The sequence below is a fragment of the Gossypium arboreum genome, chromosome 5 (assembly GCF_025698485.1).
Source record: "Gossypium arboreum isolate Shixiya-1 chromosome 5, ASM2569848v2, whole genome shotgun sequence".
Taxonomy (NCBI): Eukaryota; Viridiplantae; Streptophyta; class Magnoliopsida; order Malvales; family Malvaceae; genus Gossypium; species Gossypium arboreum.
The window spans coordinates 37,241,994-37,259,638 of NC_069074.1; the positions used below are offsets into that span (position 1 = coordinate 37,241,994).

The 17,645-nt window shown below is 27.2% G+C and overlaps 1 protein-coding gene across 1 annotated transcript; it reads left to right on the plus strand.

Moving 5' to 3' along the window:
• The first annotated feature begins 9,080 nt into the window (after positions 1–9,080).
• LOC128292610 (transcription factor bHLH162-like) lies at positions 9,081–10,450 on the plus strand. The gene is made up of 3 exons (XM_053027458.1): positions 9,081–9,213; positions 9,345–9,668; positions 10,144–10,450. Exons 1-3 carry the CDS (start codon positions 9,121–9,123, stop codon positions 10,234–10,236), a joined length of 510 nt encoding a protein of 169 aa, XP_052883418.1. The 5' UTR covers positions 9,081–9,120; the 3' UTR covers positions 10,237–10,450.
• Positions 10,451–17,645: the final 7,195 nt, after the last annotated feature.

Below are 17,645 nucleotides of genomic sequence, written 5' to 3' on the forward strand. Positions count from 1 at the left end.
TATATTGTTACACTATTAATATTTATTAATTTTCACAAGGTTAATATTTGCAAATAAGAAACTTAAGGAACTTATTTATTTAAAATTTCAAAATTATTCACTAATTAATTTCCATAATGAATGTTTTAATTCCTTGATAATAGTGTTTTATTTCAACAATTTCACCCAATAAAGACTAAAGTATTATAAACAAATAAATATTTAACAATAAGAAGTGCCATGCCTCTAATACCCCTCACCCGGTCCAATCACCGAACCTGAGTTTCAAGATACTACTATAGTTATCAAAACATTCACATGCAAATCATAACATTGAATTCAATTTAAATCATCAGTTTGTTCTAAATACATGCATAATAGGAGTTATGAACCAAACAGAGACTAAATCTAACATACAAACATAATTTAATAGATTCGACCATGATTAAGGACCAATTTGAAATTTTTCAAAACTTGAAATTAGGTATCGATACAAAAGGAACAAGTACTGATAATTTTATCAAAATTATAGATACCAAAAATCAATACCGATATCATTTTGGCATTCTGCCATTTTCAAAACATTGTTCATTTGGTCAAGTATCGGTATTTGGATCCCAAATATCGATATTTTTACCCAGATGGTCAAAGTCACAAGTTTGAAAACATTTTCATGCTCAAAATCTAGACACCATTCATTAAACAACTCAAATATCAAAAGATATTCATAATATCATTCAAATTCATTTCCAACAGTCCCAATCCAAGCATACTCAATAAACAACTAACAACCTCATATAATACACCAAATTGTTCCATTTCCGTACAACCTATTCTTACTCACTTGCACATACCTTCCACGTACAAGTCATATTCCAATCATTTTAACTTCAAGTGTACCACAGTTGGTATTCAAATAACATTCTCGTCAATGATACTATAATTCACCATGCACATATCAATACTCATCCTTCCCGTAATGACTTATAATGCATTCAATAATCAATGTAAATGCATCACAAAACTTAACCAATTCATGACAATTCTTAACATAAACTCATTTCCAAGCTTACAACCAATATGCCCTCATAGGCACCATCACACATATTAGACACAAGCAATTATAATTCATACTTAATCCATGATTCAATTCATAATATAAATAGACCATATGCATGTCACATTCCAAACTTTACCATAAACCAAACATCATTTTATAAAGTTAACATATAGAGATATATGTTTATAAACAAAATCAACCTAAACCAAAACATATATATGTTATTACTTAAGCTTGTCATTCTCATTTGCAAATCTCATTCAACCTTTACTTAGATGACCATATGCACATGTTCACATTTATCCAAGCTTAACAATGCCAAAACCCAAACACATTCATTGGATTACAATTATTTGACCATTCTATATACAAAATATATATTCATTCAAAACTCAGACCACAATCAAGAACCAAAGTACTAACATTCAAGAGTGACTAAAAATGAATCGCATATATACATGCCATGAAACCGAGTTTTAGGTGATAAAAAGACTATTGAATCAATACCGGGATAGTGTGAGCTTCTCGATGATCCGCTTGACACGTTCCGCAAGTTGACATTATTGGGAAAAAGGAAACAAAAGAGTAAGTATTATAATTGCTCATCAAGTTCAAATGTCTTAAAACCAAATAACTTACCTCAGGTTAGAATTATACACTACATGCTACTTAGCTTGGTAAAGTTTCCCTATCATGGAAAACCACATATAAAAAAAGGTGAGTTCAACATTTATCATACTATATAATAACTCAATCATTTAACAGTTCAATTCACTTAATTCAACATTTCATTATCATTCATAAAAAAAAACAATCATTTAATAAATTCATTATCTTAATCATATGATACAATCTATATACCCGTAATACATCCCATTTCAAATTAATGTCAAACAATAATTTTCATTTCATAGTTTGAATTCTCAATCAAATTCATACTAAATCATATAAACTTCATTTCATAATACGAATTATGAATCACATTTCATCTCAACTTTGAAATTCATGGATTCATTGAACATAATCAATCAATGTTCCCAACTCATTCCACAATTTCATATTCCATTTCACATAATTTGCCATTTCAAATATCATATATTTCATTTTTGTCATTTATTTCCCTATTAACATGAATTGGAATCAGACAGATACACAGATCCAATCAATACACCAATTTGACACTTAGTGCCTTATTTGCCAATTTTCTGAAACACTCTGAATGGTTGCTCGGGTCGCCCAAGTCGACTGGGACCTACTGTAGGGTCGGTGAGAGTTATTGGACCCCTAATTTCGTGATTTGACTATGTTTTATACGTGCCTTAGCATGCGCACCAATTTGTATGTATGATATGTTAATTACTTATTTGCATGTCATGTATTACATCGGGGTTGGGTTAATGTATATGGAGGAAGTATTCTGAAAGACTCTTAAGCCTGATATTTGGCAGCACAGCTGCAATTATCTGATTATGTGCCGCATTTGGTACAGCATGGTGTGTAGGGATGGGTGGGTCGATTTTATCCCCACATGGTGTGTAGGGTTGGACAGAGTTGGTGTGTAGAGGCTGGTGGGTAGGACTCTGTTTAATCCGTACTGTTTTGCATATTGTATCTAAAATGGGCCAAGGCCCTAATATATATGTCTGGATCTGTATCTGAGTGGGCCAAGGCTTACACTGATTTCTGTAAAGGGCTCTGGCCCAGACTGATTCTGATTATGATCTAATGTATGTCTGTATGCATGTTTATCTGTGGTAATTACACACTGAGTTGCGAAAACTTACCCTTTTTCTGTTTAATCTGTGTAGTTAATCCCCAGACTTGACGAATCGGTGAGGCGGATGACTCGTGGGTGGCCACATGTAAATATTTAGAGTGTTTTTCTGATTACATCCGGTTTTTATTACTTATTTGGGTTTTTGATGTAATTCTGGACTTGGACTGTTTGGTTTTAATTTGGGACTTATTACGATTTTGTGATTATTTAAACTACAGCTCATCAAAATACAGTTTTCCTAAAAACTAAGGTTTTCGTAAATAAAAACAATTTTGCCTAAAATTAATTATTTGGGTTTCAAAAGCTTTCGCTTAAAAGAAATGTTTTAAATCAATCAATTAGAACTCAGATACCCGAACCGAATAAAAGTTAATAAATGGAACGATTTGAAGGTCAATTCATTTTCTAAAACATTCTCATGTGACTTCGCCAGATTCGACCATAATGTCCAGGCTGGGTTTGGGGTGTTACACTCGATTTACAAAAACGAGATTTCGATACCTCATTTTTCAAAACCACTTGACTTTCGATATACACCACTTGTACATCAACTAACTGACCAAATAAATAAAATTTGTTAAATCATGATTCCTTATACTATATTTAACTCATAAATACTAATTAAATATATCTATAGACTCACTCGTCGACATTGTGGTACTGAAACCATTGTTTCCAACACCACTGGAAAATGGGTTGTTGCAATGCCTTTATTTATCATTTTACACACATCAACTTTCAACTATCAACTATCAACTATATTTTATCAAACACTTTTAAATAAACAATTAATAGAATCAGTTAGTCAAACCAACCATTGCAATCGGCTATTAGCCGATTGCCAAACAGTGACTTAATCAAATTATCATTGTTAAACTTTATAATTAAATTTGTTGAGTTGAAAATAATCAACCCCAATTTATATGATAAAAAATATTAATTTAACAATTTATATTGATAAATAAGTAACAAAAATAACAATTGACTTTGATAATTTGATGAATTAGTTTATTTTAATTTTCTTGAAAAATTCGTAGGTAAATATTTTTTTCAACATTTAATTTAATTGTGAAAGCATTTGAAAGTTTCTAAGCTGATAGAATGTTTAGAACTACCTATAATCCACCTCAACCTTTAAATAAGAAGATAAACACGTTTCAACACGCTTGAACTCATGTCCTCCTGCACTGACAACAATACCAATGTCAATCGAATTAAGACTCAATCGACCATGGGTAAATATTTTTAAACTATTAAAAATCAAGGAAAGTAAATAAATTATTTTTAATCTCGTTTATAAATTATTTTCCACCGAGGTTTCTTTTTTAAAATTTTAATTTTCTCATTTTAGACTGATCTATTTTTTGAAAGAGAAGTTATTTATCATAATTTTAAGGAGTTTTACATGTTTGTTAACTTTTTTTTCATTTGGAGAAGTTTCAAATTTTATTAATTTATGTAATTATATTTGTTTATATGATTTTTAAATTACTTTATATTTTTATTATATTAGCTTTTAATGGTATATACATTTTATCTGCTTTTATATATTTAATATTTAGTTATGTTTTAAATATCTTATTTTAATTGCAGTAGTTAGCATAAAATGATATTTTTATTTTAATTAGCATAATTAATTCTAATTTTAATTAATATGTTTAGAATTCTATTCAAGTAATAATTTTATTTTACAACAATAAAATTAACACAATATAAAAAATAATTGTAAATTATAATTATAACAAACTTTTATTATATTTTATACTTAGAGTTCTATCGAGTGATAAATTTATTTTAAAAGTAGTGTAATTTTTTAACTAATAATTGTAATTTAAATTCTAATATTTTTAATGTGCAATTATCACGACTTCTATTTTATTTCAATTTTTAACTAATAATTCTAAATTAAAATTATAATGATTTTTAAATGTGAATTATATAATATGGTGAAAAATAAAGGGTATTCTCATTAGTTCAAAAGTTTCTCCAAACTCGTGCTATATATAAATATATATTATTAATTAATTCTCAAAATTCTTTATACTATTATTTAAATCATTGATTGAGTTGATGTCGGGTTAACAGGACACCAACTCGATTAAGAAAATTACTAAAATATCTTTTCATATTTAAAATAAGTTATATTATTTGAGGGTATTTTAGTCATTTAAATTAAAAAATTAATAGAAAATATGGATATGGTGGGATTCAATCCTATGAAAAATGGGTTAAAAGTCATAAATTGACCACTCAATCAATGATTTATTTGAACATTTCTTTATATATTTTTAATTTTATTATGCTCACTTTTTACATCCATCAATTATATATATTAATAATATTAATCGAATCCAACTCAATATTGATAACAATACCATGATAAAAATCGAATACATTTCGTTAGGGTAAGCAAAATTCGATTCAATTCGAAAAATTCGATAAAAAATTCAAATTTTGGATTAAATAGTTTGAGTTATTTGAGTTAATCAAATTATTCGAATCAACTCGAATAAAAAATTAACTTTTTCGGTTTTATTAATACATTTTCTTATTCAAAATATAACGGATTTTAAAAATATTAATCCTTTAAAACATCAAGAAAATTTGTAAAATTATTTAAGTTTTAGATTATTATATCAGCAAAAATATTATAGAGGTCATTGTATTAGTAGTCGATTATATTTTGCCTTCTTCACCGAAAATAAGTAAATTAGTGCTTGTACATTCAAAGAGGAATCTAATCATTTCGTTAAAAATTAGTGTGGTTAACGGAATAATCAAATAATTACATATAATGTCTTGTATGTACCTTATATTGATATATAAGGATTAGTTTTTAATAGTAGAAATAAATATAACAAAAAATTAATTTACTTTTTATCTAATATATAAATATTAATTTATCAATTTTTAAATAAAAATAAATTATAGTTTTACTCCTAGAAAACTCAATTTCTATTATACAGCACCCTATGTTCAAATATAGCTAGGCGCATATTTAAGAGTTGACAAATCATAGTTGAAAACAAAATCAAAGTTAGAAACTAGATTTGAAAACTTGAAATAAAAAATAAATACTGGGTTGCGGCTTTGCACGTGATCAAAACTATTGAATATGCTGCGTCAGTGCTTATAGTACATATATTATATGGCATAAAACGTTTTTACTATTTAAACTCTCTCTCTTAAATACGATGTTAATATATTTTGTAATTATTTAGGCTCAATTTATCTGAAATATGAGTTTAAAATTATTATTTAAGGTTTTTATATTTATAAATAATTAATTTAAATTTATTTTTGGCTAGCTTATATTATTTTAAAAAAATTTAAAATTATATATTTATATTATTTTAATTTAATATTTAATGATTTTTATTCATTAAAATTTTATATTTGATTATGTTAACTTTTTAATGTTTACATTATAGTATTATTATGTATTACTATAGATTTAATTTTTATGTTTATAAATTACATAATATATTTTTAAAATAATATAATATAAAACCTTACAAACTTAAAAGTCGGCAGGGCTAGGCCAGGTTCAACCCTTGAATGCTCAAACCTAAACTCGGCTAATATTTCAAAAGATTTTAATTTTTTTGCCCAATCCCTCTCAAATTTTAAGTGGACTTTCAAGCTTAGGAAGGTAATCCAACCCATTAACAAGTCTAATTTAAAGTATCTTCTATTTTATTACGCTATTATTAGATATGGTAATAGTTTATTATTATTATTATTATTACGCTATTATTTACTAAGTTGGGATCCGTTAGGTTTATCGGAAAGATCAAATGGTTGTTTAAAAATAAAGTAATTGAAATCAGATTGGATTAGTTGGATTGAGAATCGTTTAGTATATCGAGCAAAGAAAGAAGTAAAATTAGTTAATTGGTGAATTGGTAAGAACCGGTGAAACCAATTATTTTATTTTAAATAATTTTATATTTTTATAATTTTAATAATTTATTTAATAAAATTAGACAATTCAATCAAATAAAAATTGGTGGCCTAATTCATCCACCCACCAATCAAATCAATTATAAAAACATTAATTTAAAATATATATTAATAAAATTACCAATCAAATTAGTCTGAAAAAACTGTGTCGGTTTCATATGATTAAGTTTAGGTTTAAGATAGAATGGTTGTGTTTTTAATCTAATTTTCCTTCTCCATTTATTGATTCTAATATGGTTGTAAAGAAAAATATAAAACATAAAATTTTAATTGATAACTATTAATTAGGGTTGGATTGAGTTAGCTTGTATTAGAAAACTATTATTTATATTGTGAGTTTAGATGGATGGTGCGGTGTGTTTAGTTTATTTTTTATCTCACGTTATAGTATCACTAAAATATCTAATATCACTATTACCTTTTTTTTACACTAACCATAGATAAACTCACCGTCAATCCAAGCCCACACTTAATCTTGTATGAGCCAAGTCTTTTTGGTCCGACAAGTAGTTCAATCTATGTATTTAAATGTTTCATTTCTAATTTTTTAGATTTAATATATAAATTGGCATTTGAATTTGATACTTTTAATGTAGTATTTGTATTTTTTATATCAAATGTGGTACATGTATTTGACAAAAGTTATACATTTTGGCACATATATATGAAGGTAACAATGTTAACATTTTTGTGTTTAATTCAAGTTTTAGAATTAATTTGATGAAAATTTATAATTAGTTAATAATATTATCAATCAACCCTAAAACTTGAATTACATCCCATTGTTTGAATTGTATTTGATGAATTAAACGCATAATTAAACAAATACACTGTTAACACTAAATTTATTCTATTAACAAAATCACGAAAAATTCAAACCTAATAATATTGACAATTAATTTTCATCAAATCAACTGTAATGGTAAAGTACATTACATTTCGAAGGGGAAAACTGAAGTTCAAACCTTAGAGACAACATTGTTGGGAGGGATAGCCACAAACCCAGAATAGAGGAGCTCATGGGTCGAGCTATGCCTAAGCATGATATTAATATACTTTATGATTGCCTAAGCTCGACTTGACCTCAAATATGGGTCTAAAATTTTACTCAAACCCATTCATATTTGTAAAATACTAATCCAAGCCTATTTAGGCCCGCCCATATTATTTTTATTTTTTTAAAAATATTTATGTTATTTTAATTTAATATTTAATAGTTTTATATATTTTTATTTATTAAAATTTTTTTATATAACTATCCTCGCATTATTTTAATGTTTATATTAGAGTAATATTATATATTCACTATAAGTTTATTTTTTAACAGTGTTATAAATTTCATAATATATAAACATAACATAGTATAAAGTATTATAAACTTAAAAATGGGTTGGGCTGGGCTTGAGTCTTGAATGTTCAAGCCCAAGTTCAGCCTATATTTTAAATGGGCTTAATTTTTGCCAAAGTTTATTTTTCGAGCTTAATATTTTTACCCAAACCTTCTCAAATTTCGAATGAGCCTTTAAGCCTAATTAATAGCCCGACCGATAAATAAATCTAACACTGAAAATCAACCAAAGATGAGTGATAGTAAAAGAAATAAAATTTTAAACCACATTTTTTCATGAATTGAATATTTTTCCAAGTGCAATGTAAATAGTAGGGCACAAGCAAAAAATGTAGCAAAGTTTTCTTCTGGATTGTCATCAACCATAAATATGTCTGACTAATGGTCTCTCGATTACAAATATTAATACACATAGTAATATCATGCGAGGCCTGGGGTTGTTTGAGAGTGCTGTTTAAAATAAGATAGGTCTAAAAAAATATTTTTAATTTTTCATGTAGAAAATTTTTTAGATTAAAATAAAATAATAAAATATTTAAAATATTTAATTTTTACTATAAATGTTTTATCTTTTAAGGTCTAAAAATTTTTAAACTTTTATTGTATTACATTATATATATATATTTAAAGGGATCTAATTTATTGTGTCATCTAGGTCCAAAATGCCAAGAACCGATTTGTGAATAGTAATAAAACAATATTTAAAAATTAATTAATTAAATGATAAGAATCCCTGTTTGTTGGGTTCCCAGAAAGAAACAATGGGCCAAGTCGGAAGAAAATTGAGGCGTAAGGAAACATAAAGCGACAGCAGAGTCTGGCAACAGTACTAAAAAGGAAATTCCACGCCTGTTATTTGTAATTAGCTGCAAAAAGATTCATGTTCCGCGTTTTCCGGGTTGGAACCGGTATATCGTAATTCTTATATATAATCAAAGATCAAATACCTGGAGAGACCAGAGAAAAAAACCCTACCTATCTCAATTATCGAAAATGAACCGGAATTTAATCGAAAGGGAGCGGAGATCCAACATGAGACATCTCTTTTCCAGGCTTTTTTCTCTCCTTCCTCCTCCCACCACTCGAGTATGTTGTTGTTAACTCCTCCTCCTCCTCCTTCTTAGTTCAGTTAAGTCTGGATTCATGTTTCTAGTGTGATTTTTTCTCTTTGTTTGAACATGGGTTTCGTTGTTGTTTTTTTTTTTTTGTATTTGTAGAGGTCGGCGATTCCCGACAGATTGGAGCAAGCCACTGTGTATATAAACCAGATTCGAACACGTTTAGAGGGACTTAACCAAAGGAGGTTGCAACTTGAAGAGGGTAACATAGGGACAAGTAGAAGGAGGACGATGATGTCCCCAGTTATAAATATATCAGAATATTCACATGTTTCTGGTATGGAAATAAATCTAAGTGCGGAATCCGAGTTGAATCTTTCGTTGAATGAGATTATCAGAATCATTCAAGAAGAAGGAGCTGAAGTTCTAACCCTTACGTATAGTAATGGAAGCAATAGGAACATCCTTACCATTCATTGTGAGGTAAATCTCTAATATTTCCATTTTCCTTCAAATATATATGCGAGACACTCACATTAATTTTACACATTTCGTAATATGGAATTGATTCAAAACTTTGTGTGCATAAAATATAGATAAATTCAATAATAAAATTGTTAATACATTAATGAAAAAAATGTAAACTGGTTTCTACCTTTTAGAACCAGAGATCCGACTATAATGCATTTGCTTCATTTTGTATATCTAGAATGTTGGTAAGTAATAACCTTAATTTTGAAAGAATAAGTAGATTCGACAAAGCTTTACTCATGGATATATATATATATATATATATATATTATTCACTATATTCATCAAAATAAAATGGTGTTGAACGTATTCATCAATTTTTTCATCTAATATAAATGTTTTAGTTCATATATATATATATATATATATATATATATATATTGCTTTTAATTAATGCTAAAACCTTGGCATTCTTGGTTTTCTACAGGCTGCAATCACTTATATAAATGGAATCAGTTATATAAATGGAATTGATCGTTCAAGATTGCTTCAGAGATTGAGGATTGTGATTGAAGAATAAAGTTCTCATTGAATTAGCTATTTTCTACCAGCAAAAAAATCTTTATTATTGTTACAAAGAATTATATCATGTGTGAGTATATAAATCACGTTAAATAATTCTAAAAAAAAAGTTTATAACTAATAATAATAACATGTATGCATTATAAACTAAATTAAAATAAAATAAATTAATTTAAATTGTAAATAAAAGGAAACTTAAATTGGGAAATAAATATGATTAATAATATTAAATGCACTCCAATTATTTATTATGGTATGGTCATTTTTCTTGAATTTGTTTTGAGTTTACTTGTGACTCAATATATACAAACAATGTAGGAGAAACAATTTGTGTAAAACACTAGAACGTATAAAAATATCAAAAAAAGTTTTGGATGAAGTCAAAAAATTCTTTGTATATACATTCGAACCACTATTGGTCACATTTCTCTTTACCGAGAAATCGAAGAAGCTATACAAGGGTTTTTTCCAGCCTACTCATATGATACCCAATCATATGGTATCTAAGCTAAAAAATTCTATGACACCAATATGAATTCGAGTCTCTTTAGTTCAACTAGGACCCCAGTTCCTAACCCGACTTTCTACCAAAATCAAGATCGAGAAACGGAAGTTTTCCAATCATTGACTCAAACCTATTGACGAAGTCCACTCAGCAGAATAAGGGGGTATTTATGGCAGAACAGGCCAATATGGTATTTCACAATAAAGTGATAGATGGAACTGCCATTAAACGGCTTATTAGCAGATTAATAGATCACTTCCGAATGACATATACATCACACTATCCTGGATCAAGTAAAAGCTCTGGGTTTCATAAAAAAAAATATTTTATAGATGCTGGTAGCATGGGTTCAAATCTCACTGTAAGCAAAATTTTTACTGTTTTTTATTTAAAATGTAAAAAGACAAAATTACACTTATAATAATGTAATTTATTTTTACATGAAAGGCATTTTTATAATTTCGTTTATCAAATTAGTGGCTGATTAATTCGTGGCATCAATTGAAGTTTAAATAAGAATATAGAATATTATTATTATTATTATTATTATTATTATTATTATGACACAAGGGTGAAGTTAGAAAATTTTTTGGGAGGGTCGGATGAAATTTTAATTTTTATAGTTTATATTTTTATAATTTATAAATAATTACATTAAATTTTATAATTTTAAAGGGCCAAAGTAAAATTTTATCTTTATTAATTTAAAATTTTTAAAAATTCTAAAGGTCAAAATAATAATTTTATATTTTTTGAGGGCGGAACCCATGCCAATCCCTTAGCTTCTCCCTGGTATGATACGTAGCATGACAAAATTGTAGTAGTCATAATGATGATAACATCGTAAGGATGTCATCTTTGAAAATTGAAAACTAATTTTAGAAAATATAACAATTATAAAAATTAAAATTTATATTAAAATATAAAAGCTAAAACTTTAAATAAAAGCTTAAAGTTTAGAAATTTAGGTTTCAAATAATTCTCAATGAAATGCTATTTAGTGCAAACTAAATACTTTAAATAAAAATTTGAAGCCTACACTCATGATGAAAATATATTATATTAAAAATATTATTTATGAAATAAAATTAACAAATAATTATTAGCGGAGTGATAAGGGTTTTATATAATTTGTTGATTTTGTGTTTGATTTATAAATAAAGCTTTTTAATTGTTGTTTTTGAAAATTATATAAAATACCTTATAATAATATTAATTATACTTTAAAATAAGAGTATTTTGAAAATTTTACAGTTGAATTAGTATCAAGTTAACTAATGATACCAACTCAATTATTCATTTTATATATAACATAGATAGACCGCATATATATATATATAGTTAATATTTGGTATACTGTTATTCCACAATTTTTAAATATTTATTTTTAATATTTTATTATATTTTTATAGGACACTAGTCAATATTAATCCTACTTGTACCGTCTAAAATGAATACCAAACATTATTCCTTATATATAAATTTGAATATTTCAACCCAAAGTTTGAGATTATTCTCAGAAATTCATAAGATCCTTCCAAGAAAACCCACCATTTGCTTCAGCACATCAACTACCAAAATAGCCGATTTAGCATTTGATTTTCCCGCTTCAAACATGGTAGCTTGAACTTGAAGTTGTGAACAAGACTCAATGCCTCCGATCCATCATTTTGTCTCTGACTAGATTGCACCATTTTTAAACCACCGAAATAGTACAACCCAATTGAGGGTTCACAATGTTTTTGAGAAATAGGGTTTTAAATTTTTGTCAGAGTTTATGACAGAATATTTGATTTATAGCAGTAGGAAGTACCTTTTTGAGGTTTTTTTAGATTTTTTATATTTTTTAAATTTTATATATTTTAATTTTGAAGTGATAACATGAGCCATTAAATTTTAATATCATCATTAAAAAGTATCAAAATAATAAACACAAAAATATTCAAAAGACAAAAATATCTTAATAAAGTATTAAGTTTAGAGACCAAATATGTATTAAAGTATTATTATTATTATTATTATTATAATAAAGGATAAAGCAAAATTTTATCTCTAAATTTGACAACTTAGGCCTTAATTTTTTTTTGTTCCACATTAATCTCAAAAACATTTTTTAAATTTGAGTTTAGATTCATTTAAGATATAATGATGTGGTACTTTCTTAGCAATTGATTATGCAATGTTGCATTCACTTGGGTGGGGCACATGTAATTGGGACAAATTTTCATCATAATAATTTCTTTCAAAGTTGATCCATAATGTTAATGAATCTTCTTTCAAAATTGATCCATAATATTAATGAATCTTTTACATGCTTTCTTTGTGAAGTTTCAATAAAAAATCATGATTAATATCATTGTCGAAACCCTTTTTATTTTGAAAATAATGGGGATCGACTTTTGAAAACAAAAATGTGGAGTCGCCACCAATATTTTGTTTAGGTGTGATTGAATCACCTAATAAAACATTTTAAAACAATTTTGGTCCACGTAAATTTAAAAATGGGTTCGGGAGCCGGTTACGTATGAGGAAGGGTTAGCATTCTCATTACACCCAAAAAATTGGTACCAAATTGATTCGATGCTATCCTTATGTCAAAGATTTTTATTTTTAAAAAAAATCTTTCAAAGCACGGTTCTTTAAAATGTGTGAATAGTTCGAGTTAACTGTCAAAATTCTCTCGTTTCAAAGATATGCAGCATCATACCCAGCACGATTGGATACGATCCTTTATACCTTAAAAAATATGAAAAAACTCGTACACTAAAATTATAAAAGGATATCCAAATATTTAGTTCACCGAAAAAATCATACCCAACACGGTAGGGCACGATTTCTCGAATTCCCAAATATTGGATATTGCCTTATTTCAGAATTTCTGAATAATAAGAAAAATTAGAAATTTGCTCAAAACGCATTTATTTTTCTTGAAATAAAAATGAGACAACTAATATCAATCAAAACATTGAAATTTGAGTCACGATGCAATAATATAGGAAAAATCAAAGTTGCAAACATGGATTACTATATGAAATATTATACAAGTAAACAAAAAGAGCAAATTAACATACGCACAATAGCAATGGGCTCACATCCAAGAAACAAATTAGAAGGAAATATAACAAGTTTCGAACATAGATGGACAAAAATTTAAGTAATAGCTCAAAAAGGCTAATAATCAATATGAAACAATAATACATGGAATAATATGAAAACAAAAGCGACACATAGCACACAAAACAATTTGGAAACAATTTGAAAACTATTAAATATATGAAAACTTACAAAATGAACAACACATGATTGTGTTTGAAATGATGTACATATATAAAATAAAACTAAGAATATGTAAATGAATATCAAAATAAACATTGTTAAAGAAGAAAATTTGGAGCTAATAACATGCAAGAATATTTTAAAAACGAGACCTATATATTTAAAGGTATTAATGTACATACAATAATAAAAATCAATAAAACAATATATAATGAAAATATAATATAATAACAAAGAATAAACAATATATATGAAAGAAGAACAAATCAATATACAATAAAACTATATATACATGAGAGAATCTTAAATAACAAAGAAATCATAATATACGTATTTTTAAAAAATAAATTATATACATAATAAATTTAAAAGGAAATACAAATAAACATATTTAAAAGAAATATATATATATATATATATAATAACATATAATTAATAGTGTTTATAATATAAAACTAATTTTAATATAAATTATATTTTACTAATGTATATACATAAGGGTAGTTGAATTAAATATTATGGAAAAATTTCAAACAATATGATAATATAGAATATCTTAAAATAATAACCATATAATTAACCAAATATAAAAAAAAACAAATGTAGATGAAATAATAGATTGAAATGAAGTAAAAAAAATGATTAGAGCAATTCAAAATGTATATATAAATAATTTTCTAAAGAAATGAATATTAAAAAAAATATATTGAGATGAAAGAAAAACTTAATTGAAGTATAATCAAACTTAAAAAGATAATTAATAAAAAAAACTATTGAAATAATGACTAAATCACAGTACGTGCGAACGTTCAGGGATCAAAACTGAAAATAACCCAGATCCCAAAACATGGCGCCTAGATGCATACCTAATTGCAAAGACAGGCAAATTCTAGGTACAAATTGTAACAAAATAAAATGTAAATAAGGATCAATTTAATGGTTTGCGCGAGGACGAAGGACTAGTCGCGCAATTTGACCATTCTAAGTGCCAAAGCGCGGATCCAGTACATGGATTGGGTGTGCACGCGGATTTTCCCCCTTTTCTACACGGCACCTCTTCAAATATTTCATAAAAACAAAAGGAAAAAAAACCTAAAATGAATCCCTAATTTTTCTAAACAAAATCAAAACAAAGAACCCTTCCCATCTCTCTCTCATTCAACCGAACCTGACGGTTCCTTGCCCCATCGCGGTTTTGCTTCCATATTTTAGCCGGCGGACATCGTGTGAAGGCCTAATCTGGCCTCGCTCGAACATGAATCCGAGAGTTTTGCTAGGCTTAACCTTAATCCTCATCTAGGCTTCGACTACCACGAAGCAAACAAGGATTTCAAAGCCTCTTCGAGAAGATAAGTATCTACGCCTTTATTTATTTGTTTTTTACTTACAATAATGAAAATCAAAGAAGAAATAGAAGCCAAATCAAGAGAAAAAACGGGACTTAAAATCACCTCTTGGAAACTGTTTTTGAATTCATTTCTCTATTCAAACTTTTTATACAGATTTGTATGCGTATCCCCCCCTTTTTACATCCTTTCATTCGGGTTTATAGCTAAAAATAGAAAATAAAATAAATAAGCAAAAATACAAATTTTCCTACTGTCATTTGCTATTATTTGCTGTCAATTGCTGCTTGCTGTTGTGATTGTTAGTCTGTTGTAGGTGTGCATGGCGTGACGTGTGTGGAGGAGCAATGATGCGCGTAGAAGCCGTTGTGGAGCATGGAGGCTGGGGACTCTGCGGAAGCTGCTGGTGTATGTTGCAGCACTAGGCAGTAGGCTAGGAATTGTTGTTTTGGGACATGTATTTTGTTGGGTATATTATTTTTGGTTGTTGGGCTATGTAAGAAATGGACATTGGACTTTATTATTTATTTATTTATTTATTTTTATATTTTAATTTGTTTTTTAGTTTTTGTGTAAGGCGGGGCATAAATTGAGTCTTACCATCATTATATGGTTTAGTTTATTTATATTCTTCAATAAATTTAATTTTGAATCATAATTAAATGAATTGTTATATTTACAAAGAAGTTTAATTATGAAGATTAAATAATGAAGTGAATTTATTTTTGGATTATAATATTTAGGGTAAATTATAAAAATAGTCATTTTGTTTGCCTCAGATTACGTTTTAGTTACTTATGTTTGAAATGTTACGTTTTAGTTACTTATATTATCGCTTTGTTACGAAGTGACCACTCTACCGTTAAGCTCTATTATCTCCCTCATGGTGGTCCTACGTAGCAGTCCAAATGAGTTTTAAATGCTAACTTGGATGTCCTATACGGCAGTCTAAATAAAATTTATTTAATTAAAAACCTATTTTCATCCCAGCAACTGAACATCCAAGTTGACATTTAAAACCTATTTGGACTGCTACATAGGACTGCCGTTAGGGAGGTAATGATTGAGTAATCACTTTGTAGCATAACAATAACGTAAGTGACTAAAATGTAATTTGAGGTAAACAAAAGTGACTATTTTGATAATTTATCATAATATTTATCATTATTTATCATAAATATTCAATTTAAAAGGAAATATATTTTTATATTGGGTTCACCTTTTTTCTTTGTGTTGAAACTATTATAATTTTATATAATTTTGACTAGTCGATAATTTGTTTTATGTACATTTTAATAAATTTGTATATTTATATCAAATTAATGTTATTTTTGAGAGTGTAGTGTATTTTACTTGTCGAAACCTTTTTTAAAATTGACTTTTTATTTAAAAAAACGAGAATAGGGTCGCCACCAATTCTTTTTATTAGGTGTGATCAAATCTGTAACGCCCCCTTACCCGAGACCGTTGCTGGAGTCGAGCATTAGACATTACAAAACTTATTTTAGCATTTAAACAAGTTCAAACAATTCTCGTAGTAAACTATCCATCTGCGTCACGGTTGCTAAAAAAAATCATATCTTGAGTTACAAAACTCAAAATCCAATTCTGTAAATTTTACCTGAAATTAGACTCATATATCTACTTATTAATATTTTTTTTTTAAATTTTTTGTCAGGCCAATTAGTACAGTTTATTCATTAAAGTTTCCCCTATTTCAGTGTTCAGCTACTTTGACCTCTATTCACTACGAATCAATTTTCTCTCTGTATAGAAATCTAATAACTATGCTGTTTGTTTCAATTAAAAATAGACTCAATACGGAATTCATATATATAAAGTGTGAGTTCTAATTATTTATACACAATTTATGGTGAATTTCTAAAATCAGAATAGGGAATCCAGAAATTGCTCTAACCTTGTTTCACCAAAACGTAAATATCTCATAAAATACAACTCTTTTACTATTTTGTTTCTTTCATATAAAAATAGATTCATTAAGCTTCAATTAAATATTTTATTCATCATCTAATTCATTTTATGCTATTTTTGGTGTAATTTTAAAATTGGACTCACATTGTCTAAATCTATTTTAGTATAAAATATTGATAACTAAGTTTATAACATCTTCATTTCTTCTCTCTACAATATTTACCACCACTTCCTCTTATTACTCTTCACTAAAATATCAAAAACATACCATACTTAAGGTTTTGGTAACATTTACAAAACATACCAAAATATCACTTAACAACTTAGGTACTTTTAAAATGACCAAAA

Excerpts from the sequence above, each read along its gene's own strand:
- LOC128292610 (XM_053027458.1), top strand. The coding sequence starts at position 9,121 with ATGAACCGGAATTTAATCGAAAGGGAGCGGAGATCCAACATGAGACAT. Across the intron at positions 9,214-9,344 it reads TTCCTCCTCCCACCACTCGA|AGGTCGGCGATTCCCGACAG; the intron begins GTATGTTGTTGT and ends TTGTATTTGTAG. Across the intron at positions 9,669-10,143 it reads TCCTTACCATTCATTGTGAG|GCTGCAATCACTTATATAAA; the intron begins GTAAATCTCTAA and ends GGTTTTCTACAG.